Source organism: Uranotaenia lowii, chromosome 1 (assembly GCF_029784155.1).
Source record: "Uranotaenia lowii strain MFRU-FL chromosome 1, ASM2978415v1, whole genome shotgun sequence".
NCBI classification, from domain to species: Eukaryota; Metazoa; Arthropoda; class Insecta; order Diptera; family Culicidae; genus Uranotaenia; species Uranotaenia lowii.
The window spans coordinates 140,694,081-140,719,895 of record NC_073691.1 but is presented as its reverse complement, the minus strand read 5'-3'; the positions used below and the strand labels follow the sequence as shown (position 1 = coordinate 140,719,895).

Sequence of the window (25,815 nt, the reverse complement as noted above, 5' to 3'; positions counted from 1 at the left end):
CAGTTTGGCGATCGCACATAGGGCAGAAATACCGCGATAATTGTTAACGTTCCTCCTGTCACCTTTTTTGTAGACCGGAAACATGTAAGCCTCTTTCCAAATGGAAGGGAACGTGGATTCCGTGAGCGATGATTGGAAGATTCGTTTTATAGGAGTCAGCATATGTGATATATAGCGTTTTAGAAAAGTCGCTGGAATGCCATCCGGACCTGCAGAAACACTGGATTTCAGCTTAGCAGTCGCCTTCAGGATGGTATCGTCATCGATTACGATGTGATGAAAGGAAGTGCTCTGACGTGGGACGTTTCTAGCCGCCATAGTCAACTGCTCCGTGGATATTGAACCAGAATCAAAAGTACTACGGAATTTGTCAGCGAAGAGGTTACAAATATCAAGGTCTGAGGTCGCCGACTTGTCTTCCAAAAACATGTAGGACGGTAAGCCCGATTCTTTCCGTTGGTCCTTAATGTACTGCCAAAACGATTTGGGTCTAGTTTTAAAACCACGCTGAATCCGGATAAGATAGCCCTGGTAACAACGCGTGCTTACTTTTTTATAAGCTGCGTTAAGTTTGCGATACTGGTTTTTGGCGTGGAGAGACTTGTGCCTCAAGTAGTAGCGGAGGGCTTTGTTCTTGAGTGCTTTCATTTGTCGCAACTCTTTCGTGACCCAGGGAGCACGTAGGTCAGAGGCTGCTGAGCGTTTTGGTACGTGACGATCGATGATGTAGTTGATGATATGGGAGAACTTCATAGCAGCAGCGTTTGGATCGGAAGATTCGAGCTCAGAATTCCAGTCGATGGCGTCAAGCGTTTGTGAAATAGCGACAAAATCGGCGTTCTTGAAATCGAGAAAAAAGGATGCCGGCTTCTTGATAGGAGTCACAACTTCAGAGATTTCAAGCGAAAGCAGCAGTGCCGGATGGTGAGGAACAAGCTTAACCAGAGGCGCAGGAGCCAGTTCAATCGTAGCCAATTGGGATCCGTCGTTAACAAAACAGAGATCGAGCAAGCGACCATTCTCATTCTCGACGCTGTTAATTTGTCGGAGAGTTGCTGTGCTGAGTGAGTCGAGGATCAAACTAGAGGGCGTAGTAAATGAAGATCTCGCTGGATCAGCAAACAAAAAACCGCACTGGGAGAAACACCATTTAAGTCCGGGCAAGTTGAAGTCGCCAATAATAAGAATGTCGTCCTCGGGAACAGTAAGGGAACACAACCGGGAAAGGCCGCGGGAAAACGACTCTGCGAAGACCGCGCTTTTGGCTCGATCAGGGGGTAGGTATAAAACCCCAACGAAGAGCTTTCGAGTGCCCAGATCGATACGGATCCACACTAATTCCTGGTCGTTCCATGATTCGTCGTCGATTGGAGTGACTGAAAGACCGGATCGGATGGCAATCAGAACACCCCCGCCGGAGGATTTAGTGCTGTTGTGAGGACCACGGTCACGCCGGAACACTGTGTAGTCGGAGCTAAAAACCTGACTGGTAAGGGTTCTATCGTTCAGCCAGGTTTCGGTGAAAGCCACAATATCGTAGCTGGAGCATGAGGTGGCTAGCAGATATTCGTTGACGCAGGAGTTGATACCGCCGACATTTTGGTAGTAGATACTTAGTTGATCTCGAGACCCGACAGACACACCGGATCGTCGTTCACTGGAACGGAAAAATCCATCACGGAGGGGAAGGTCGACGAAAGTTGAATACTTGCCTGTTTGTGCAGGCTGGAGAACCTCATCGCCTCAATCGAACTCAGGGCCGGGACGACTGATGCCGCTGGCAGGAATCAGCGCGACTGAGTCGAAGGGCTCCGAGGTCTCCGTAAAGCCTTGCTCGTTGCGTCCCGGTGAAGAAGCCCGTGAAGAAGCGAGGATTTGATGATGCTCATGAAAGGCCAGATGATGTAGGTCGGCGTGGCTGGAATCGGAAATTTCATCACGCAAGGGGAAGGTTCCAACACGAAAAATGTACTTGCCTGTTTGTGCAGGCTGGAGAACCTCATCGCCGCAATCGAACTCAGGGCCGGGACGACTGATGCCGCTGGCAGGAATCAGCGCGACTGAGTCGAAGGGCTCCGAGGTCTCCGTAAAACCTGACTCGTTGCGTCCCGGTGAAGAAGCCCGAGAAGAGGCGAGGAATTGGTGATGTTCGTAGAAGTTAACACGACAGCTGTTGGAAGGTTCGGATGACGAGAAACTCGAAAGTCTTATGCGGTTGCTTGTCGAGGCTAAAGAAGACTCGTTGTCCATTCTCGGTAAACCATAGGTAGAGGCGTTCAGTGAATTGGTGCCACACGAGGAGTAGAACTGCCAGGAGTCTCCATGGATGGTGCAACTGGTGAGAAAGTGACAGCAGGAGTTAAAGGGTTTTTTGAACCAAAATCCTCGAATTCTCGGAATAATATTCCAGCAGGCCAAGTCTTTGGGGAAAGCGCAGTGTCTTTCAACTTAGGATCCAACCCAACTTTGAAAGAAATTGATCTGAGCGTGGAAACATCAACATCCTTTCGAACCAGGGCATGAACTTCAGCTGATTCGCATTGGAGACATTCCATTACGAACTCTTCGATATCTTTGGCCGTAACACTATTTTGCAATCGAGCCAGATAGATCCAAAACTTTCTTTCGCGAGGAGCAACCGTCGCAATAGTTTTTACGGTAGTTCATAATTCCCTTGTATTTCCACGTATTTCGTCAAATTTTACTCGTACATCATACTTGCCACTGAAACCTTCACGCTGTTAACTGTGAATATTTTAACTCTCTGCCTGTCGATTTTATGATTTTTTTTCGGTATTTTTTGCAGTTCTTTACGACTACATTAGATTTACAACGCCTGTGTTTAAAATTTGTTTCATCTCCGCCGTTCATTTCAAAACTAAATCTTCTATGGGCATGGCCGTAGGAACGGAAATTTTCTTCTCTAAACTCAAAAATTTCAAATTCTTAATCAAACTTTGATGAACGATAAAAATGATACAAGAGTAGCAATCTCGTACTTTCAGAATTAAAGCAAAAACCTAGAAATTTAATTCCCGGTCCACAATTCTAGTAGAATATTTCAGAAAAAAAATCTTCCTTATTGATTAAAATTTAGTTCCGAATATCGAATTTCAATAAGATGAGACTAAGCTTTCCAGGTTGCCCAGATGTTGTCCGATTTTGTTCACTTTATATGGAAAATCAAACGAAAAATTGAATTCATTCATTAGATTTTTGCATTTTGCGTCGAAATTTTTCGAGCAAATTCCATCCAAATTAACATGAACGATTTTTTGGAAACTTAAAACATGACTTCAAGTTGACTGATTTGTATAATTCGTGTAAATATATAGTGTTTCGAATTCTTTTCTTGATGATCTATATTGAATAATTTGGATATTGGTGAATATTGGGGAAAATAATTCGAAATTGCACGGCCCGGATATTGGGAGAAAAATATCTGGTTAGCTTAGGTTAGAACCATTCCGAGTTTTGTGGTTTCAAACTTGCTCATAGACATCAAAATTCGATGTCTGGGATCAGTTTTCACATTCTTTACTAAGTGTTTTGTTCTTGAAACCCAGTTCGAATCATAATTGGGGAAAAGAACTTATATACTGAATATACTGAAAACTAACCACCACTAAGACCAAGTATGTTCTTTGAAAATAATAAAATTACCGAGAAAATTTGAGTCTTAAAAATCGGTTCATTGAGAAATGAGATACAACTGAACAAAGCCAAAATTTTATGTCATTTTTTTAAGTTAGCTTTTTTCTACCGGTAAATCCGTGATAACACTCATAGTTTTCAGCGGACCCCAACATATTTATGCTTCGACGGATATATCTATTGTTGACATTTCTAGAAATCAATGAAACGCTTAAATTTAGCAAAGCTGTCAGAAATTACTAATAATTTTTGAAAAAAAAAATTTCGGGACTTTTTTTATTCGGAACTAACTACAGATAACCTGGTTAAACATATCTACTTTGATTAAAAATATTAAGAAACTAGATGAAATTACCCATACGAAGATTCTAATATTATCAAAGAATGGTTATACATTTGCATCCAGAGGAACACCAACGAACTACAGGTGAAATTTTCCCTAAACCGATATTCCTAAAACAGCTTTCGAGTGTTAAGTATTTACAAAAAGTTCTTCTCTTAAATGAAATCTTGAAAATCCATTATTTATTTTCTAAATCTATCTACATATATAAAAATGCAATTTCACGGACTTCATTCCGAAAGAAAGAATAACTCAAAGCTGAATAATTACATTGAATAAGGTTGCCTGAGTATTTCTCGCACGTTTCCAGGCCGGATGAATTCGGGCTATTTTATCTAAAAGCCTGGCTAAATCCGAGCATTTGATTACAAAATTTTCATAATCCGGGCAATATCCGGACAAAGTTGGTCAAAACCCAGAAATGACTCAACGAAAGTCAAGAAGAGACACACTCGAAAAAATATTCATCGAAACAAACAGCAAATTTTAAATCATATTTTTGTGATTTCAAAAATCCGTTCTTGGTTATTTTGAGAAAAAACATTTTCAGACAATTTCAATTCGAATTTTTTATATGGTTTTGCAATTAAAATGAAGAACTCCAGGAAAAATCCAGGTTTTTTCGTCGAAATCCGGGATCTGGGCCGGGCTGGACCTTGTCCAAACTTTGTGCAAATATCCGGGCAAGTCCGGATAAACCCGGGCAATCTGGCGCGCTTAAAAAAACCTTCATAATTTTTAATTTTTTCTTTATGAATGATTTGCTCAAGTTAAAAAGTTAGAGGAAAAGTGTTGTTAACCAACACCCCTCCCCATTTATGAGCAGGTTCTTCCTACGGCCCTGTCTACAGGTATTGATGAAACTTACTGCTTCCTGTAAAAAATCCAATCAGATCACGGGGGGCTGTTATTGGTTTACAATTTCCATGTTAGAACCACTAGAGGCGCAGCAGTTGTTAAAGCTCTAAAGAGATTTTATTCTTGAAAAACAAAAAACATACTTTAGCCGAAACCCTCTAAAATGTTTATTCTCCAAATCGAATTGGATTGTCGAGGGGAACAAATGGTTTTTAATCAGTGGGATTTGTTACTTTTTATTGGGGCTTTACGTAAACCGTAAGATTTATTTGCTTGAATTATTGTACTTCATCATGCGTTCCAAAAATTCCGCCAAAACGCTACCGAGTTAGTCAACATTCCGAGCCCATTTCTGTTTCGGGTGTTCCACCATTCATCATATCAACCAACTGGGAAGCTTCTCCTTCCTCCTTCGAGAAGCACCTTGCAGATTTAAGCAAATTCGCAAAATCACGACCCATGAACAAAGACGCGAGCGAGAGACTGACTCAAATCGGTAGCCGACCTCTCGTCGGTCCTGAATGCGGTTTCCAGAAGGCGGCCATAAATTTATGCCCCGGATTAAGACAGTACTTCTGGCGGCAGGTTTGGTCCGCCAGGGTCCGGTTTCTCAGGGATGGATGTTGATACATTGCGCATTGTGGCACCCAGTCAGCCTCGAAGAAAGGTCACTGGGCCGTGGTAAGTTTTGGTGCGCGCTGCGTGATTCCACGCGGATCCGCAGCACCCCGAGATTCCGGGCCCAGTGTGAGATCGCACGGTTGATCCCCTTTTGGGCAGACTTTGTAACAACAAGTTTTGCATTATTTCGGGACGGGCAGAATTGCAACCAATCTGGATCGATGTGGTTTGAATTAGGCCACTGAGGAACCTTCGGGGGTCCTAATTCTGTTAGCTTTGGTTCGGCAGTTAAACCTGAAAGACACTTCGCGCACCAGCATCACGGTAGTTTGTAAGGCTAATGCGAGAGCCTCGGAAAACCACAAGAAAACTGTCGATTTCCTTGCGCAGATACTGGTCTTCTCTTATAAGTAAACGGAGCGGGGCGGCATGGCCGAGAAACCCCGCGGTCAACCGCAAACTGCAATATTTGCATTCATAATCTTTGACTTTTGTTGCCAAATGCTCGTTCGTTGTGGAAGACCGATCCTTTCTCAGCCTCCGGCAGGTGGTAGGCCCAGTCCATTTCCAGGTTCCCGGAGCCCATTTACGGATCCGGCCTTCGCTTCTAACCTGGAGACTAACCGGTTGATCATCTATTTGGAGAAATTTTCATTTATAGTTCAATTTGACGATCTTTCTGACGCGAACGGTAAACTTCCATAACACACAGCTCCCATCATCAACGGTTTCTTTCCTTACCAAGATGGTAATGATGATTGGATACTTCGGTGGAACTTAGAACCGACGGATATTTACCTTGAAAATAGTGTTTGCTAATCTGATTTGGTCCCTTTTGCTGAACTTATTCCACACCATTCCAGGAGAACCATTAGGTTAACCATGCGCTCGTGAAATGATTGGACCCACTTAAGCCGAACACTGAAACGCGGATAATGTCTGCAACAAAAAAAAAACTGCACAAATGAACTCATTCATCAACAGCCGACTAATGTTCTATAGCTAGAGTAGCGAAAACAACAAATTGAAACAAACCAGACGCGTATTTGTAATGCAATCAATGCTTCTAATGAACACCTACATCATTGTTTTAATGAACACTTACGCGGGTAAAAACTAACAGTACCTTCTTCCATTATCTGCGCTGTTAATCTTCTGCCAGACTGTTAACCGGGGTGATATCGAACGAATGTGAAAACAAGTAATTAAAACCGAACTTCCGCAGCAAGAATGTTCCATAATTCATGAAGTTCCACTCTCTAATTGAAATTCTTCTGGAGAGCAGCGTGTTTGTCAATGTTATACACACACATCTCATTCTTATTTTCAACCATTGCTCATCAGCAGTTTCTTCAAATTACAATTAAAAATGGAAGCGAACTCCTCCTACCTACAAATGCATAGAACACTCGAAAAAAACTCCAGAAAATAAATCGCAGCACAGTTCGTCGTCATTGCTTCCGTTGAAGTCTTTTGTTTTTTGGTGCTCGGGAACGATAGGAAAAAACAGAATTTTGTTCCACTAAAACCGATTTCAATTCGTTCCGAATGGTTGCTCTCAGCTGTTCACTCCTCTTCTAAGTTTCGAATCAAGATAATTAGTGTCCGATGTTTGCCTTTATTCATTATCTGATTTCAAGCGATTTCTGTGAACTTGGACGACGAAAATGTTTTTTTTTTGTTTTTACACATTCATTATATATTGAAAATTTAAAAATACCGCCTAAAGTGTCGCTTCAGGTTGTTGTGAGGTTTAGAAAAATGAACTAATGGTTCTTTTAATCAAGATGAATTTGTTTTCTTTATTTTGATTATTTCAATCAACTGCTAGTGATAAAAAAAAATGCAACACAACATCAAGGCAAAATTCGACCCAACTCGAACATTTTTTGTGTATTTTTAATTAATTTTCGTTTTAATTTTTACACACTCACACTCGGTGCTAATCAGTATATTAGTTCATCAGCCATTTTATTTTTTTCAACAAACAACTGTTAAAGATCAAAGCTTAGTTCATTTAGAAATGGGACAGTAACGAATGCGTGTATCGAAAAAACCATTCGTTTGATCGAAATACTTTCTATGGAGAAAATGAAGGTATGATAATCAAAGAAAAACTTCAAAAATAAATATTTAACGTTTTTATAAGAAAAAATTATACTTTATTCTTGGTATCTCCCATCGAGCGGCGCACACTTTTTTCAGTCATGATATTGATCAGTTTTTCCCACTTATACTTAGTCAAATCTTTATTTTGAGTGGCTACATCCTCCTCCTCCAATTTTCGCTTCTTTTTGGACCAATGATTTTCTTTTGAAAGAATCTGGGGGCATTTTGGTGGATTCAGCTGTTTCGAGATTAACAAAACTTGACTATTTTTGTGCCACTAAAAACGTTTTTACTGGAATGTCTGCTGGAAAAATCTGACAAAAACAAAGCAAAACCATCATAAGATTGAACTTAAAGTATTATCGGTAAGTTAAGATCGTAGGTTGCGAAATATACATAAAAGGGTACTATTTATAAGCTTTTTAAAACAACAAAAACCAAAATTTTGTTCTGAAAATTGTTTTTTCCTCCACAGGAGTGAGTCTTGGCAAATCATGATATTTTTTACAAAAAAAAAAAAAACCAGCAAAAACATACCTACTTTAATCTGCTAGGGATTAAAGTATGTAATGTCGTCCATCAGATATCATCTGTCTCATTGCCTCGGTACCGGCTTTTCAGCTTAAGAGCTCTGGAACTGCAAAAAAATGTTGCTTGAAGTAAGGTTTTAATGACTCATAGCTGGGCGATAGGTTTAGCTAATTTAAGTAAAATATGCGAGACATTTCAGCGATCTACACTTAAGTTTTCGCTTATTAAAAGTTGAAAATTTTTGTACGAGCTTTGACTTCCTTGATGGCTCTTAACCTTAGGTTGCCAGATTGCCCGGTTTTATCCGGGTTTGCCCGGATATTTAATACTAAATTTAAGAGCAGTCCGGCCCGGTCCGGTTGCCTGGATTTCATTGAAGAATGCCCGGATTTTGCCCGGATTTATTCACTTCATTTGGCAAATTAAACAAAAAACAACAAACTCATCCAAAACGAAATTGAGCAAATTAAAGTTTTATAAAAATAATCGTGAAAGGATTTATGGAAGCCTAAAATACGGTTCAAAATCTATCGATGAGTTTTGATAAAATTTTTTTTAATATTTTTCCTTGATTTTTGTTGAGGAGTTTATGAGTTTTGACCAAATATGCCCGGATATTGCCCGGATTTATGGTCGTCAATTTGAAATCGAAAGTCCGGATTTTGTTTTTATATAAAAATTGCTCGGTTTGTCCGGCCCGAATACGTGCTGAAACAATTCTGGCAACCTTTTCTTAACCGTAGTTGCCGATCACGTGCTTCACTCCAATGCTTGATTTTAAATTTGTGGACATTTTTCAAAGTGTTTGGATACTTTTCCACCACTTACTCACAATAATTCTTTGAATAATCAACGGTTTTGTGAGCTGTCAATTTGATAATAATGGATTTTGGTGGAAACTGTGCAAAATTATTTTTTTCTCTCTCTCTCTTTCATCGTAAATATCTCAAAAACGCGTGAATTTTAAATTTCGAAAAAAGGTCGAATAGTGCTTTTTACAGGCAGCAAAATGCTGTCAAAATTTTGAATGTCCGATTACTAGTAAATGAGGCATCAGCAAAAGAAAGTGTCCCATTTCTGAAAGAGCAAAGCTTTAGAGAAGCTTTGAGATAAATTAAAACGTCAAAAATTTGAGTATTTTTGAAGCTGAATGTGATAGTCTAAGAAAAATTTTTTTTTAGGTATATTTTGTTATTTTATTATTTTTGGAACGATTAAATGAAAGTTGTTAGAAACTCTAAATACAGACCACAAACAAATGTTGAACCAAATGTTAGGTTATCTCATACAGAACTTAAGAATTTTCCAAGTTATCAGCAGTTTCAATAAAATTTGAATTTTCAGTCAGAACTCATGGTTGAAAATTCAAACTTTTTATTCTTGGCCAATCTACAATAATGTATGAGTGCTTATTTGAGCCTAAATACCAATATGCAATTTGAATTTCAGCAAAAAATTACATCCTGATTCCTTATCGGGTTTTTGAATACGAAATTGAAAAACATTTAATGTTGATACTTTCATTACTTTTAATTTACAACCACAATCTTTTACACTTGAAATGGCATAGTCTGAGAAATTTGAAAAATTTAATAAAACGACTATACCGAAATCATGTTCAAAAATCAGAGATTGAGATTTTAAGATATAATTGGAAACCAGCGTTAAAATATGAAAATTAGGTGTTGGATTCAAATTAAAAAAAAACACACAAATCCAGAATCAGATTCAGTATTGAGATTAGAGTTTAGCCCTAAAAACTAGAATTCAGAATTAAAAAATCAGAACCCATGATTTCCCCTCCAAAATTTCGAATACGGATTCAAATTCCTTTCACCGAAGCCTTTTCACAGTCGGTAACACTGATCAACATTTATTTCCCAGCAAAGCCAAGTAAACCCAAATATTTATTGATTTTTAATTTAGGAATTGGATGGTGTTTTCGGATTTTTTCGGATTTTTTAAACTACAATATTTATTGATTTTGAATTTAGGAATTGGATGGTGTTTTCGGATTTTTTCGAGCTCGTCAAGTTTTGTGTTAGGGCATAGTTAAATTTTCGCTATTTTTGTAATAGTATAAACAAAAAGGTATAATTTCTGTTTTCATTTTTGATTCAAAATTACAGAACTGGAAAAGAATGCCTATTGTGGTGTTGAAAAAAATGATAATAAAAATATAATTTCTATGGAAATTGGTGTACGCTCTAGCTGAGAAATTTGACGAGGAAATCCTACGAATTTCCTACGATAACCCTTATTAAGATTAGCAGAATAATATATAACACCTGAATTCAGATTCTAAATTCAGGATAACAGTTTTAATTAAGAGTTCTGGTCCGATGGTCAAAATAAACTATCGATCTTCAAGGAAAGTTCTCAGCTGACAAATCATCCCCAGGAAAAAAAAAAGTTGCTTTGACCCAAACATGCTTTCAATTCTGCTTCAAACTTCTTCGAATTATGTATTTGTATTACATTTCTGGTTGTGTAATCTCTGAAATCTAAAGTTATCTGGAGTTCTTTTTAAATGATTCTCTGTTGATGTAAGCTTTATGAGATTTTTTTTTGATGATATTTTGTTCACGCTCATTCTTCTGACAGATCTTGGTGGCATTTTTAATATTTTACGCTGAAATTTTTGTTTTTAACTGATTTGAATAGCTAATTTAGAGTTTTTGCATCAAGTGCAATATACAAAAAAAATCCATAAACTGTTCCCGCATTATTATTTTTTCTTTTAAACTGATTTATTACCTGAGTTGGTTTACTTAAACTCATTTAGAGATCGGATTATTATCAGATTATTTTTGTCTATTTTAGATTCTTCTTTTCCACAGCTGTGAGTTTCGTGTATTCAGAAATGTATTTCAAACACAAATTATAAGTTTTTCTCCCCCTAACTTCAAATTTTCAAGCTTTTAGGAAACATTCTTATTTAAATCGATATCTCCAAAGCTTTTATTGAATCAGAATAATTTACCAAAAAAGAAGAAAAAAATTGACAAGGACCTGGAAATTTTTTATCTTCCACTAGAGTTGTCTGTTTTTGGTGTTCGGTAGAGAAGATTTCTTGTGGGTTTCAGTGGGCCATAAGTAAGGTTACCAGAATTTTTCCCGAGCGTGTCCGGGCCGGATAAATCTTGGCTATTTTATGTTAAAACCTGACAAAATCCGGGCATTTGTTTTTCAAATTGTCAACCCCAAAATCCGGGCAATATTCGGGCAAATTTCGCCAAAAAAAACAGGAAATATTCAATGAAAACCAACACTTGAAATTTTTGTTTTCATCAAAACACATCATCAGCTTATAAAACGTGTTTGTGTTTTGAAAACTCAAGAAATTTCGTTTTCGTTTGCAAATATCCCAGAACATAATAACTTAATGTTAGTTTTTTTTTTATTGATTTTGCAAATAAAGTGAATAAAACCGGGCAAAATCCGGGCATTTTTCAACGAAATCCGGACAACCGGATCTTTCGAAATTATTATATTAAATATCCGGGCAATCTGGCAAGCTTAGCAATTTGGCAAAAGCCTTCCAGATTTTTTTTCTGAAAGTATTCGGACCGGGCAAAACCAGGGCATTGTATTTTTAAATTCTCCATCTCAAAAACCGTACAATATCCGGGCAAATTCTGCCAAAATCTAGGGTTTTCTCACGAAAAATCAAGAGTAAAATTGGAAGATAAATACAAAAAAAATGTTAACGAGGCACATCAGCGGCGTTAACATTTCGAAAAAAAAAATGTTTGAAAGTATGTTGAAACAAAAATCATAAATCATGTTGATCGGAGTTTTTGGTTTGTATAGATTTAGCTTACTTATTGTGAATAAAACCGGGCATTTTTCCTCGATATCCAAGCAACCGGGCAGGACCGGACTATTCATAAATTTTTCTTTGAAAATCCGGGTGAGACCGGATAAAACCGGGAAAATTGGAATGTTTAGCTTATCATAGTTCTGACAGAATTAATCATATGGTTTAGAGAGATTCATGCAAAAATTTCGTTACATCAAATGTTCTTATTTTGACGATTTAATTCCTCCAAATAAAGTTGCAAATGTTAGTTAATGTTGGTGAAGTGGTCAGCAAGCAATGAAAATATGCATTTAATAAAGCTTTTATTGTTTTAGACAATGTCTTGAGTGGAATAGATAGATACTCAACATACACACAGATGCATTACCATCGTGGGAAAAAAATGAAAAGTGAAAGAAGGAAATTCTCTCGAAATATGCCCAGCTCTAGGAAAAAAAAATCTCCATAGGGTTTAGCGACACCATTGCGGTTGGTTTGCAAAAAAGATCCATCGAAACCAACCGAAAATCGTGATCAACACACGTCCATTGAGTTTGAAAGTTACCGCGCAATACATTGTAACGATCATCTAAAGTTTATTTTTCTCGCCTTTAGTCTGAAAGCAAGAACATTCCCATGTGATATGATTTCAAAACCGTTTTCGGGATTCAATTTGTTTCGAAACAATTTCCGTGTCCCCAAATTGGAGAATTTCTAACAGCCAGGACGAAGTCTGAATGAAACCGACCTCCCAGAAGGGAGATCCGTTCCTTAAAGAAAATCATCATTAGATCCGTGGGTGCGGCGATAAATTGGACCCAGGTTGCAATGTGTAGGACCCTTGTAGGAGGTTAGGGCAGGTATTTACACTGCCCCTGAATTATTAGCTGCTAGGTGGGACTTAACGAGCTGTTAGGAACAAAACTGCAGCAACAAACCGTTTGGTCGCGAAAGATGTATCATGTTATTACCGTCCGTTTTCGGTCCAGAGTAGTCCTGCTTCTGGCTTATTTTTCACCGGAGGTCCCAGAACCAAGAAGGGGGAGTTTATTTTCTTAGTTTGGTTTGTCGCTGCCGCCGACCGTCAAGAATCAGGGGGCCCCTGCCAGATTTGGCGGCCGGGTATCGTTTGGCGGGAATCGGTTTTACATACGTTTTCGATTCGCTTCTAGTTTGTGTCCCTTGTTTGTGTGAACTTAGAAAGCCACCTCTGTCCATTCCGGATCCGGGCGTGTTTCCGCGATCGGCTGCCGGGATAGTAAGAGTCGGTCGTTGTTGGGCATGACAGAATTGAAGAACATTAGGAACCCGATGGCGACTGCCGGACATTATCTGCGGTTGTTCCCTAGAACTGTTGCCTGTTCTGGTTGTGGGCCAGCAGCAACACAATTGAAGCTGATGGAGTCGATTGGTTTTGCAAATCGACGGAACCGAGAAGCTGGAGCAGGTCCGGGACGTAAAAATAAATTGTTCCACTGCTTCCAAACTTGACGACTCATCCCGTAGCATTCCAAGGGCAAAATTGGAAGGTGGGGGTGAGAAGTACAGCAATGACGTCGATGGCTAAAAAGGCCCCGGTGTGGTCGCGCGGTTCAAGATAACGAGCCCTAATTGAGAGGATGCTTGTTTGCTCTATTTGGAATCGGTTCAACCCGTCTATGGGTCAGGCAACTATTGCGGTACTTGCCAGCGGACACCGTTTGGCTCCAAAAAGGGAGTTCCTGCTCATACTCATATCGAATGTCAAAATTGTGTTGTCCCCCAACAATAATAATAGCGACCCGGGATGGTTGAACATCGTTGAAAATTTGTTGCTCCTTATCAGACTAACGGGTCAAATAGATCTTCTTCAGCTTCAGGAGACAGTGCCGGATTTAGTTCTAGGAGGAGGGCTCGTACCAGTTGAACACTTATACATTTGAATAAATTTTTGAGGTGAACTTAGTCATAGAAAAAAGAATATCCTGGGAAATCCGGACTAATTCGTTTTATGTTAAACCGCTTCTTCATAGTTTCCTTAACCTTATGCAGTACCAAAGAAGGCTATCGTTACTCAATAAAATTACAATTACATAAAATTACAATTACAATTACAAATTACTAATTCGTTTTAAAACCCTGCAAAATTCGGACAGAGGATAATTCGGGCACTATTCGGGCAAATTGGGTAACCACATATGATTAAAAAAAAAACCAAAAAAAAATGGGTTTTTCATGAAATCCGGAAAACCGGGCCGGACCAGACCTTTCCAACACTTTGTTTTAAATATCACAATCTGACAAGGGATCCTTTGAATTTTTTTATCTGACTCCCCCACTTATGTTCTTAGCTCGCTTGACACACCTTTGTACCTGAAAATTACCAAATTTTCGAAGGTAATGGAAAGTAGGGTAACGGACTTATTTTGGACCAGGGGACTTATTTTGGACAACCTTGTCTACAGCTACTTATTGTCGTGACTCTGGGCCTTGTTGCTCGAATTCGCACTACAATTCTTCATATCAAAAACACTTTTTAGCGATAGCAAAACGCGTCAGTTACTTCCAAATTTATCCAACTGAATGTTCGCTCTTTTCCGCGAAATCACTCACTTCCTTCCTGTCTCTCTCTCTCTCATCTCTTTTAGTAGCTCAGAAAACCCTCAACAAATTTCATTCTCTCAGTTACACGCTTCAGCTGTTTTGCAACATTTGAGTAAACAGTTTTATTTATTTCGTCATAAAATTACTCATTATGGGTTACGAAGGAACTCAATACATAATTCGTAATATTTTTGTTGAGACTTACGATTTTCCCGATTGAGGATCGGTCCGATCAAGCAACAACCGCCGTCGAAGAACCACAACAGTTTGTTTTGGTTCAGTTCTCTTCAATTGATGATGGCTGAGAACAATAGGTTGATGATGATGTACACGGTACAAATATCATCATCGTACACGCTCCCGATGCTTACTCATATTGTGGTTAGCAGTTACACTGCAGTGTTGCCAGATATTCTGGGTAAGAGTACCAAAGTTCTCATTGAGAAATGAGTACTTTCTCAGTTAAGGAATATGATAAGTGGAGAGTGCGACAATAGCAATCGCTAATGAATTGTGTAGTTATGTTATGACTAGACTGACGAAAAATGAATAAAGATAACTCTATTCCACCACTGAAACCTGCGTTTCCAACAATTTTAAATAATGTATGTAAAATAAAACTTACATAAGAGAGCTAAACAATGTGACCTAAAATAAGTCCCCTTGTCCAAAATTAGTCCGTTACCTGATGAGAGGAACATGAGGTATCAAAGAAAGAAAAAGAAGAAGAAACCTAAGCCGTGAAAATCATTAATTTTTCGAAAAAAAATACAACGGCTCACCGACAAGACTTAATCCGCAATCTCCGATCCAGTACAACGGCGTGTTAGCCAATGATAATATTCACGGCTTATGTTCATGATTTCTTTGATACCTCATGTTTCTCTTATACTTTCCATCACCTTCGAAAATTCTCTAAGGTCTATTTAGAGTAAGCTTTCCAGATTGCCCGGTTTTATCCGGGTTTGCCCGGATATTTGATGCAAAATTTAGATAAAATCTGGTCCGGCCCGGTTGCCCGGATATCGTGAAAAAAGTCCGGATATTGCCCGGATTTTTTCACAATTTTCACAAAGAAACAAAAAAAAAATCAAAGTTTTTGAGTAAGTTTCAGCAAAATCGATTAACGGTATGGAAATTTTCAACGATTGTTTCAAATAATTTCACTGATTTACTTTTATAAACCTTTAAATATTTAATTGTTCCAAAAAGTTTTTGGAAGCCTGCAATTACATTAATAAAATATTAATTTCAATTGTTTTTGTATTTTTTCTTTGCTTTTATGTATAATTACGCCTAAATTTTGCCCGGTTTTTGGATTTGAAAAATTGAAATCAATGCCCGGATTTTGCCAGGTTTTTTTGAAAAAACGCCCGGAATTGCTAGGCCCGGATGGGAGTGGAAAAAATTCTGGCAACCTTAATTTAGAGAGCTTTTGTTCAGTCAAACATTTTTGAAATGCCTCCAAGGCTTTTAATAAAAGTACAATTTACCAAATATATTAACTCAAAGTGAACTTGAATATGATTATTGTAAAACAATCGTATTTGGAACCTTCATGGATTAGATTTCAACATTGAAGTGTTTTGACTCTCAAAGTCTCATTTACTTATCAATCATTATTTTAATTTAAAAAAAATAATGGCCTAGAAAAATGGTCCCCTCTAATCCGGCTCTGCCGAGAATCCTAGCTAGCAGCAGCAAGCCAACCGAGCCAAGATCTAATAATATGATTTAATTTCCTCGTATTCAAATGAGCGACTCCGCAGCTGTCAACCGCACAGCCTTAAAGGAATTTTCCGGAGCGTACCTTAAAGGTTAACATATTCCGGAGATCGGATTCATAATTAAAACACAGCAGATACACCCAAACAGTCACAATCCGAGAAATGTAGCAACTCGGGTTCCAATTTCGGAATCCACTTTCACGACATGGGATCTCTCTGTGGATCAGAGACGATAGCTCATTCATTCAATCTTCCTCAGCCCGCGTGACCATTTATGGAGTCGAAGCCCAATGTTCTCACGACTGTCTCCCCGGCAGCAGATGCGATTGAAAGTAGATGCATTGCGAATTTAATCAATTGCTGTGCCGTGGCCTTTGACAGCTGATTTTCCACCTAGATGACTCATCATCCTAAATGCCATTTAGCTTTTGGATCGTCCCAACTCCCACTGTTTACTAATCTAAGCCCATTTTGCCTTCTTCTCTTGCCCATTTCAGATAAGAACCGATAGGAGCCGCCATCATGTTGCCCAGATCGTTACACTCGGCCCTGCTAGCTTGTCTGCTACTAGCGTCGGCACTCAGCATAGAGGGCGCCAAACGGCGATCCCGGCTCGATCTGCCCATCTCGAAACCGGCCGATGCCCCGCTGGAGGATAACATTGCGACCGCATCCGGAGTCGAATCGGCAGCCGTCGTCGTGGAACGTGGCGAACCACTGCAATCGACCGGAAGTCCACCGGCCTCGACGGAAGCTGACGGCGTGTCCAGCAGCAGCGGCAGCGCCGAAAACAGCTCCCAGATGATCGACGAGTACACTGACGAGGATTGCGATCCGGACTTTGTCGCGTTCGAACTGGTGACCGGGTAAGAGAAACGTTTCAACTTATCGATATTGATTGACAAAAAAAAAATCTGAAAAGTAGAAATCTAGAATGCAAGACCAGTGTTTAACTTAACTTAAAAGAAAACATCAAATTGAAAATATTTCCTTTTCCCGAATTGATGGATTTTGAAACAGTATAGTTTACCCTAGCACGGCCATCTGTTTTAACGACTTGTCTGTTGTAATGACTACTATAATGATTCTTGTGACATGAACGAAAAAGTTAGAAATCTTAATTTTGATCAAAATAGGTTCCATATACATTATAGAATGATCAAATAAAACCTTAAAAAAGCAGCTACCTACCAAAGTGGAGGCAACATACATACATATTTTTAACTTATGTCCAGAGCGATAAGAATTTTACAAATTGTACGATATTCAACACCTTATTTGTACATCCTGAAAGTAAGCAAGAGAGCGGAAGTTTTGCTCTCAATTCATGCAAACCGTTGCCAATATTTGCTGCTACTCTCATTGGCCATTTTTTTAAAATGAGCCATCTGGTTTTTCATAATCCGATTGCACTGCTTCTCGCAGAGCTTGGCAAACATGGCGAACTTTTTTGATATCCGATTTAAACCGACTTTAAGTAACCATTTTTACGATCGTTTACTTAATTGGTAGAAAATGCGATTCGCATTGACATTATATGCGACTTAATCGATAATTTATAATGCGATTTTATGTTTGCTAGGACATTTCAAATCCTTTTAAAGGCTACCAAAAAACTGTCCATAACTATTTAGAAATTGAAATCGTTTTTGGACGCAAACATAAAAAATATAATAATTCAATTTGAGTTTTTCGTTAGATTTTGCATACAAAATGAAGAAATCCAGAATATTACAGGCTTTTTTCAAAGAAATAAGGGCAACCGGACTTTTCCGGTTTTGTGCCAAATATTCGGACAAGTCCGGGTAAAACCGGGCAATCTGGCAAACTAAATCTAGAGCCTTTTTTTGTTTTTGATGTTATGGTAAAATATTGGTAACATGAAAACAGATTTTGATTTTTTTTCTGTATAGGTTTTTTAGTTCATCATTTATCAAATTTAAACCCGGCTTCAAGAGCATAATTTAGATGACAAAATAAAATTATCAACTAAATTTTTAAAAGTTTCTGGAAGTTGCTTTACAGCTATTTTCAACACTAAAAAAGATACAAATTATAAAACTCGTATATAACATAATCGGAGTTTTATAAGAAAAATGAGTAACGGTTTTGCAACAACTTGAACCTTATTTTGAAAAACGTTTTAACAAAACTCTTTTCATTTTTTCTTAAAATACATACAACATATGTATTGTAAAAATTGCAAATTTTAGTTTTTTGAGTTTTTCGTCACAGTCAATTTACACCAGTGATTGTATTTTGTTGAGCATGAATTGATCAACCTTCACTCGCTAAACGCTTTACTCGGAAGCAAAGGTTGCTTTGCGGCAGCGAAAACGACAAAACCGATGATGCATACGCTCTCAACATGGCCCGCCTTCTCGAAGAATATACATTCGAGGGAGCGAATCCAAAAAACCAAACGAATGGCTCTCACTCATCTCCTGTTACAAGCTTGAGGGAACCGAATTCAAAAGGCATAGCAAACCCGAGTCTCCTCGTTTGTGTCTGGATCGAATACCTGAGGTTATTCTGCTATTGCTATTATTACACAGCAGCCGCACGCTGGCAGCTAGTTTTTTCGTTTCTTTTCCCTCCCTCCTCTTTGCACCATACGTTGCGGGCCAGTACAATGCAATAAGTTCGGTTGTTGTTGTTGTTGCCTCAACCTTTGCGGCGAGGTTGAAAATGTTCTCCTCAACGACAGCTATCGGCTTGAGTCATTCAAATTCAATAACGTAAATGAGTAGGTATGTGTGCCTCGTCTTCTTCATGCATCATGTAGCAACCGAATGTTGAGAGAGTTCGTTCGGGCGGCAAACGAATAGTGTCTCTCAGAGCAGATCCTCCTCATGGGGGGAGGTTTGAATAAATGTTTAGGTATCGTCTCTGTATTGCTATGCGAGGCCTCAAAGCGTGTATTTTGAATGCCCCTGATGAGAAAATTGATGAGGATTTCAATCACTGATTTACACACTTACCACGATGAAATATTCAAAACAATTTGGTATCACGCCTCTTACCTGAAAAAGAGAAGAAGAAAAACTACTGTAAAGCTAGATAAAACCTGGTTAAATGAATTATAAATAAAAGTTTTGTTACTTCGATTTAACGCCCTTATCGGTAAAAAGTGATGTCCTTTTCAGTACGGACATCTTAAGATTATAAGATTTTGTAGATGGATAGAACGTTAGATGAGATGAAAGATGGTGAAAATGAGCGGGTAGAATATATTTAGAAGCATTTTTGTTACATCTACCACCACACATTAGTAGGCCAAGCGTGGTTCGCCCCAAAAGCGAGAGAACTTGCAGTGCGAACGAACAGAAAGATGACATGTGATCGCTCAGATAAGCTGCCTTTAACTCAGAAACGCATTTATCGATATATATTCTTCTCAGTTTTTTATCATGGCGTTCGTTACAGCCGGGTTTCGGTTGCAAAACGGTACGGTCGATAGTCTGATAGTGATCTACCATACTCTTTATAAATCGAAGATTTGATAACAACAACATTCAAAACAAAAAGCGGATATGTCCGCCGAAAAAAAATCTCGGAAATATTTTCGTCCATAGCATAAAATTAAAACTTTCCCAGTAAAACTCTTTCTATCTTCTTTAATCAACAGCTACGTCTTCTCGGCACCGAACAAACTGCTGGACTCGATCCCCGGAACGCTGATGCTGACCGACTGTCTCGAGGCCTGCCAGAGCAACGATTCCTGCTCCTCGGTCAACTACGAAACGGGGCTCTGCGTGCTGTTCTCGTCCAACTCCGACAAGCTGCCAGGTGAGTTATACTATTTTTTTGTATCCTAAATTATCGGTTCAAACAGTAGTCTGAACATGACGCTTACGCGGTCATTTGAAAGCATTTGCAAACGCATTTATATGATTTTTTGGTGTTGTTTGCATACTGGATTCCGGCATGCAGCACAATAAAACAAGATTTTTGTCAAATTTCAACACCTTTTGTTTGAAAATGACTGGTTGGATTTCTTGAATAAAATTTTCAATGATGCTAGAAAAAACACTACGGTAATTCATACACCCGAAGATCAGAATCTATTCCAATCATGGCATGCAGCTATTCGCACATAATTGGCATAAGATTAACACACTAATGACAATGGCCAGCTTGTGAGTTATACTATTTTTTTGTATCTTAAATTGTCGGTTCAAAGCAGGAGTTTGAGCTTATATGATTGTTCTAGGTGTTGTTTGCACACTGAATTCCGGCATAGGCACAATAAAAACAAGATTTTTGTCAAATTTCAACACCTTTTGTTGGCAAATGACTGCTAAAGATTGGATTTCTTGACTAGAATTTTCAATGATGTTAGAAAAAATATTACAGAAATGCATACACCCGAAGATCAAAAACTATTCCAATCATGGCATGAAGATATTCGCACAAAATTGGCATAACATTAACACATTATTCCGCATTGCGAATGCTCTAAATAAAACACACATTTTCACGTCCCTCTCTATCCAATCGCAAGACAAAGGAAGATGCAAACAACCACCGGCCAAGCTGCTCAGCTGTAAGCAAGAATACATTCCAATGAATAGACCGGACGCTCTGTGTGTGTTGGTAAGCCGGTAAAATTCAATGCTTGATTGGTCATTACAGAAAAACCACAAAAATAAACATCGTTCTCCAACTGATTCACTTAGAAAATATGACAAAGTGGTGCAACTGGCAAGAAGCGTTGAGAAAGTTGTTTTGAGTTCGATGCTCACTCTCTCGTCGACATTTTTTTCGTTTCGCTTGAATGTTTGTATGTAGTGGTAATGCTCGAGAGCTCGAGTCTCTATGCCTAATTCTGACACAGCTAATCATGTAGGGGAGCATGCTCTATTATGCGCTACCTAAGCGAATCGCTGATTTGCTATGTATTCCCTTTATAATATGTGTAAAAAATGAGTGTACTCGATGAAGAAAAGTGTTTTCTACTAATGCCTATGATTTTTTTTACTCAAATTCCTTATTTTGCTTCAAAAACTAGATTTTTAAAAACCATATTCAAAGCTACAGAACCAAACTGTGTTGCAAATATGCGTCGCTGTGTATTCAATACGCGCCAAGCAGCCGAACACACCCGAAAGCAACCAAAGACCGAAAACACACCAATACTTATAGACACTTTGACTGAAAAGAAAATCAAAATGGACTAATCAAAATTATTTAAAAAAAAACGAAAGTAGATTTTGTGAGCTGAATTAACGCTCAAAATGTGGTTTTAGACTTTTGGTTCACTTTTAATGGAAATTGGCCGTTTTGAAAGATTAATGTTACTTTCAGCATATTACGATAAGCACGTTATAATGAGCGCATGGGCCGTGATAAAACCACATCCCGGCAATGTTATTCAAACTGTGTGGAGCACATCTCTCAGATTTCCCTTTTTTCCTCTTTTTTTGACAGATTTAAGCTTTTTTCCTCAGATGTAAGCTTTCATCTCCTATGCTCTCAAGGCAAAAAAGCTTAAATCTGAGGAAAAAAAAAGCTTAAAAAAGAGATTCATGAGCACATATTTAAAAGATGTTGGTCACACGATACATAGACAAATCGTGTAACGTTACCGGGTTCTGGATAAAACATACCCCTTAAATACATATCTTAGAAAGTTCAGTATGATTTTTTAGCCAAAAATCGTAGTTTAGATACTCCTCTATCAATGTGTCAGAAAATTTAGTCTTATTCATTTTTCTCTGCTTGGTGACACCATATTGAAAGTGTTTTAAAATTTACATCGAAATGAATAAAACCTTAAATTATGAAAATTTCACGACACACGGGTATTTTAAGTAAAAACTCATATTTGCCATAGCCTATCACAGCATTTATAACAAATTGGTAATCTTTTGCAGGCTTAAAATGTAACAGATTCTTCAAAACACGAGTAGCGCGTATCAGCCACATGGCCGTATCAGCTGTATCAGCCACACTTTTCCCCTAATCTTTGGTCCAGCGCACGTTTCATGTTATTTTAGGCTTAGAGTTGGTATAAATCGGCATTGCGATTCTGCAACCTCTTTTTTAGGTGTACGAATTCCAATGCTCTTCCATGTGAAAAATGTTGTTCTGCAAAGGGTTCATCAGCTGTTTACTGTAGGTTAGATCATATCCTACATTACATATTTACACATTACACATTTAAATAGAGAACCAGGCAGATCTGAGATGTAAAACAAGACGAGTAACTTTTCGAAACCTTTTAAACCGATCTTTTTAAGGGTTCTTTTTGAATAGCAACATTTTTCAAAAATCATTAGAAAATTAAATTTGTGGTACTTATGTTCTATATAAGAACAAGTTATGCACAGACTCGGGATTTTCAATTTAACGATAAAAGGTAAATTGACAAACCATTTTTTTTCGAAGAGAGGTGAGGAATACTTAATTTAAATTGGGGAAAACTTTACGGAAACCAACGCAAGAAAGCAATCGAGGCTCGTTAGCGAGGGACCTCGTCCGGAAACTTGCGATCAATCATGCTTGGGTCCACGATGGAAAGTGCCTAAAGCATCCCGTGTGATCGATTGGTCGCGCGGTCCCATAATGTGAACACATGCAGCATCCGTCAGCAGTACGAAACCAGGCTTAGTGGCATCTGTTCGAAGCGATATCCTCGACGGCTAGCGTAGAAGAATAGCTAAGATAGACCTCAAAGGCTAAGTATGATATCGACCCAACAATCCATGGGGCGATCGAATTGCGTGGGGTCCTGCGGCTACAGCCAGCACTCTACGAGGCGATTTGAGTCCCGCAAGGGAAAATAAAACCAGTGTGTGTGTAGGAAATCGATAATGAGAATAAATGATGTCAGGAAAGGTTAAAAATCGAATCCCATCGTTTTCCCACCTTTTCTGCCGCTCGGCTGTCGCCAGCGAGTCTCCTCGTCTCCTTCACCGTCAATATAGATCTAGCTTCGGCCTGCGGTCTTGTCGATCCGGTCGCGTGGTTCGCTGCAGCTTAGATGCATCTGCGGTGGAATTGTTCGTGTGCCCTCTGAGGCCGATTCACAGGCGTCGTCGTCGATTCAGGTTTGGCTCTTTTGTTTTTTATCTATCTTTCCCCGGCAGCGGCATAAAATCATCGGCGGCTCGCATTAGTCGCTTGTTTTGAAGCATTTAATCGTAAAATAATTAGAGATAGCGCGCGCGCTTTCCGTCCCAAGACTGAATCTAGCCGAAGCCCGTGGGAGGTTGAACTGGAATCAATTGACCACCCAGTTCTCAGGACCCAGAAAAAGAAGTCCGCAGGGTTGCAGCGAGACTCCCACCCATGCTCGTTGACCTTTTTGGGTTCAGTTGGTCTCGGTTTGGCAGCAGACGGCAACGGAAGCCGTCGATAGTTAACGGGATAATTAAAATCAATTTACAATTGTGTGCCGTATTTTTATCGATCGGAACCAGATATCTAGGGTCATCATGCAATTGGCGTGCAGTTAAACAGTGAATACACTCCGGAGACCGTGATTTGTTGAATCAGTGGGAAAATCCCGATAATCACTTGTCAAAACATTGCGGGTCATCCGAAGGTTCGGCGCTTTGAATTGAGAATATTGTTTTTGGGATGCAGGTTGATACATAGTATCTTTGTGAAATGCAACTTTCGCTAGCCTCATATTTTGGACCCAACGTGGTTGGAGCATTTTCGGTCCGATGTCTCACAGCTGGTCAATTTCCGCTGAATTGTTAGCAACCCAACTCATTGACGGCCCCCAAACCGTGAGCGGGAAAAGCAGCTTGTGTTTTCGAAAGTGACCCATTCACAAAAGATCTATGGCCAGGTCGTGATGATCGCAGGACGTGACACAGTTATTCGTCTGCTTTTTTTGTTGTTGTGAATTATGGGCAGCCAACCAGCCGAGTGCATGCGCCAAAATCAATGTTCCCGACACGGCCCTCCCATAGATCTTCCAAAGATGCCGACGCGCGCGCCTGTCCATACACACAACACACGCTTCGAGTCCTCCTTTGCCCTGCGCCTCAGCTTCCCATTCCGTTGTTTTCGTGCAAGTTAATCGAGCAAGTGTATAGTTTTATTATTGTTGTACCTCAACGAGAAGAGGAGCGATAGTGCGCGGCTTATTTATTAATCGACATCGCTGCTGATGGCTCTTTTTTCAACATTTGTTTTCGTGTTTTTTTTTTGTTTTCAACTATTACCTCCAACCGTTCCGGCATCTGGTCCAGGTTGCAGCGGGTGAATGCGCACACTATCGGAATTTCAGCCTCGCTAGGAAGCCAACTCTCATAAATCTGATGGCGATCCGCGGTTGGGGTCTATTCGTTCCGGTAGTGAATCAAATGGCCCTTGTCTAGGTGTACATAGATACGGCCTCACAACATGCGCCCTGGCCCTTAGAGCATTAATCGGTTTGTCCAACAAGAAAGAATCCTACTTTCTTGAATCAACAGTTTACCCATTATTGCGAGTTGAATGGGGAAGTAGCCCAATATTTGGGTTGGTTTGCTTCATGAATTGACCCATTCATTGGGGGAAAACATTTAAGACGATATAACATTTTCTTAGAAACAAATCTACAAACATCTGAGTAAAAAGTATTCCGATAAAATTGAAAACAGTTCCCTTGTAAGCCTCGATTCGTCCTTTCAACGAATTTAAAAAAAATAGAATATGATAGTTTAACTTTGTGCGTTTTATGTACGTCAAGGGCTTTTCAATAAACCTTAAGTGAAGTATGTATTTCCGTATAGGACTGTTTAGGAACTTTGACGGACTTCAGTAAGTAATCAAAAGACACACTATGGCTAAAATGAAAGCATTTAAAGCTCATAGTTTAATGAACTTGAGGGAACTCAGAACAAATGCCTCCTTGAATCTGTTATTGATATTTAAATTAACTTCAAAAGTTAAAAAAAATGTTTGTACCCAAATAGCCGCCGACTGTGGCCTAGAAGATAGCATTAAAGTCTTCTAAGTCAGAGGTTATGAGATCGAATCTCGGTCACGACATACATAGTACTCTTACTGTGGACTGGTGGTTTTAGCATTTGTAAAATGCTAGCCATCAAGTCCTTGAAATATGTACGCCTTAGTGTTAAATAAATTTGAATTAGATTTGTATCTCTTCAAAGAAACATGAAATAACACTGCCATCCTACTGTGTCGGACATCAGAATAGGACCACAGTTCAATCCAAAACAGAAAGTGACAGAACTTTGAGAAAAAAAATTTCCATTAAAGTGCATCAAATCATTTACAAATTGTAAATTCCACTCTTCGAAGATATTAAAATCATCCGTAGTTAAAACAATTGTCCTTTATTTAAAAACGCGTTTAAAGCATACTTACTGACTAAAATAACGCGACATAAAATAGGACCGCTTTAGAATTCATGGTAAAAAAAAAGGAAATTCATACCGTGATAGATTTGCAGGGTTAGTACTTGGTGGTATAACCCTTATTACGCATCACTTCTCGCACCCGGTTCGGCATCGACTCCACCAGCTTTTGGCACGTTCTCACCGGGATAGCGTACCACACCGCCTAGATTTTCTCCCACAGCTGCTGTTTGTTTTTTTTTATTTTTCGGTGTACACCTTACGTTT

The 25,815-nt window shown here is 39.0% G+C and overlaps 2 protein-coding genes across 4 annotated transcripts in view; one reads left to right on the top strand and one right to left on the bottom strand.

Moving 5' to 3' along the window:
• The window catches only part of LOC129740318 (autophagy-related protein 16-1), a 355,598-nt gene that overhangs the window by 266,737 nt on the left and 63,046 nt on the right, over positions 1-25,815 (bottom strand). The window lies entirely within an intron of this gene.
• LOC129740317 (uncharacterized) overlaps positions 1-25,815 on the top strand; it is a 459,755-nt gene that overhangs the window by 384,436 nt on the left and 49,504 nt on the right. For all 3 annotated transcript variants that reach the window (XM_055731953.1, XM_055731954.1, XM_055731956.1), the window contains 2 exons: positions 16,726-17,094; positions 19,857-20,017. In XM_055731953.1, the coding sequence (XP_055587928.1) occupies positions 16,751-17,094; positions 19,857-20,017 (505 nt within the window). In that variant the 5' untranslated portion in view covers positions 16,726-16,750. The remainder of the gene's footprint in view (positions 1-16,725; positions 17,095-19,856; positions 20,018-25,815) is intronic.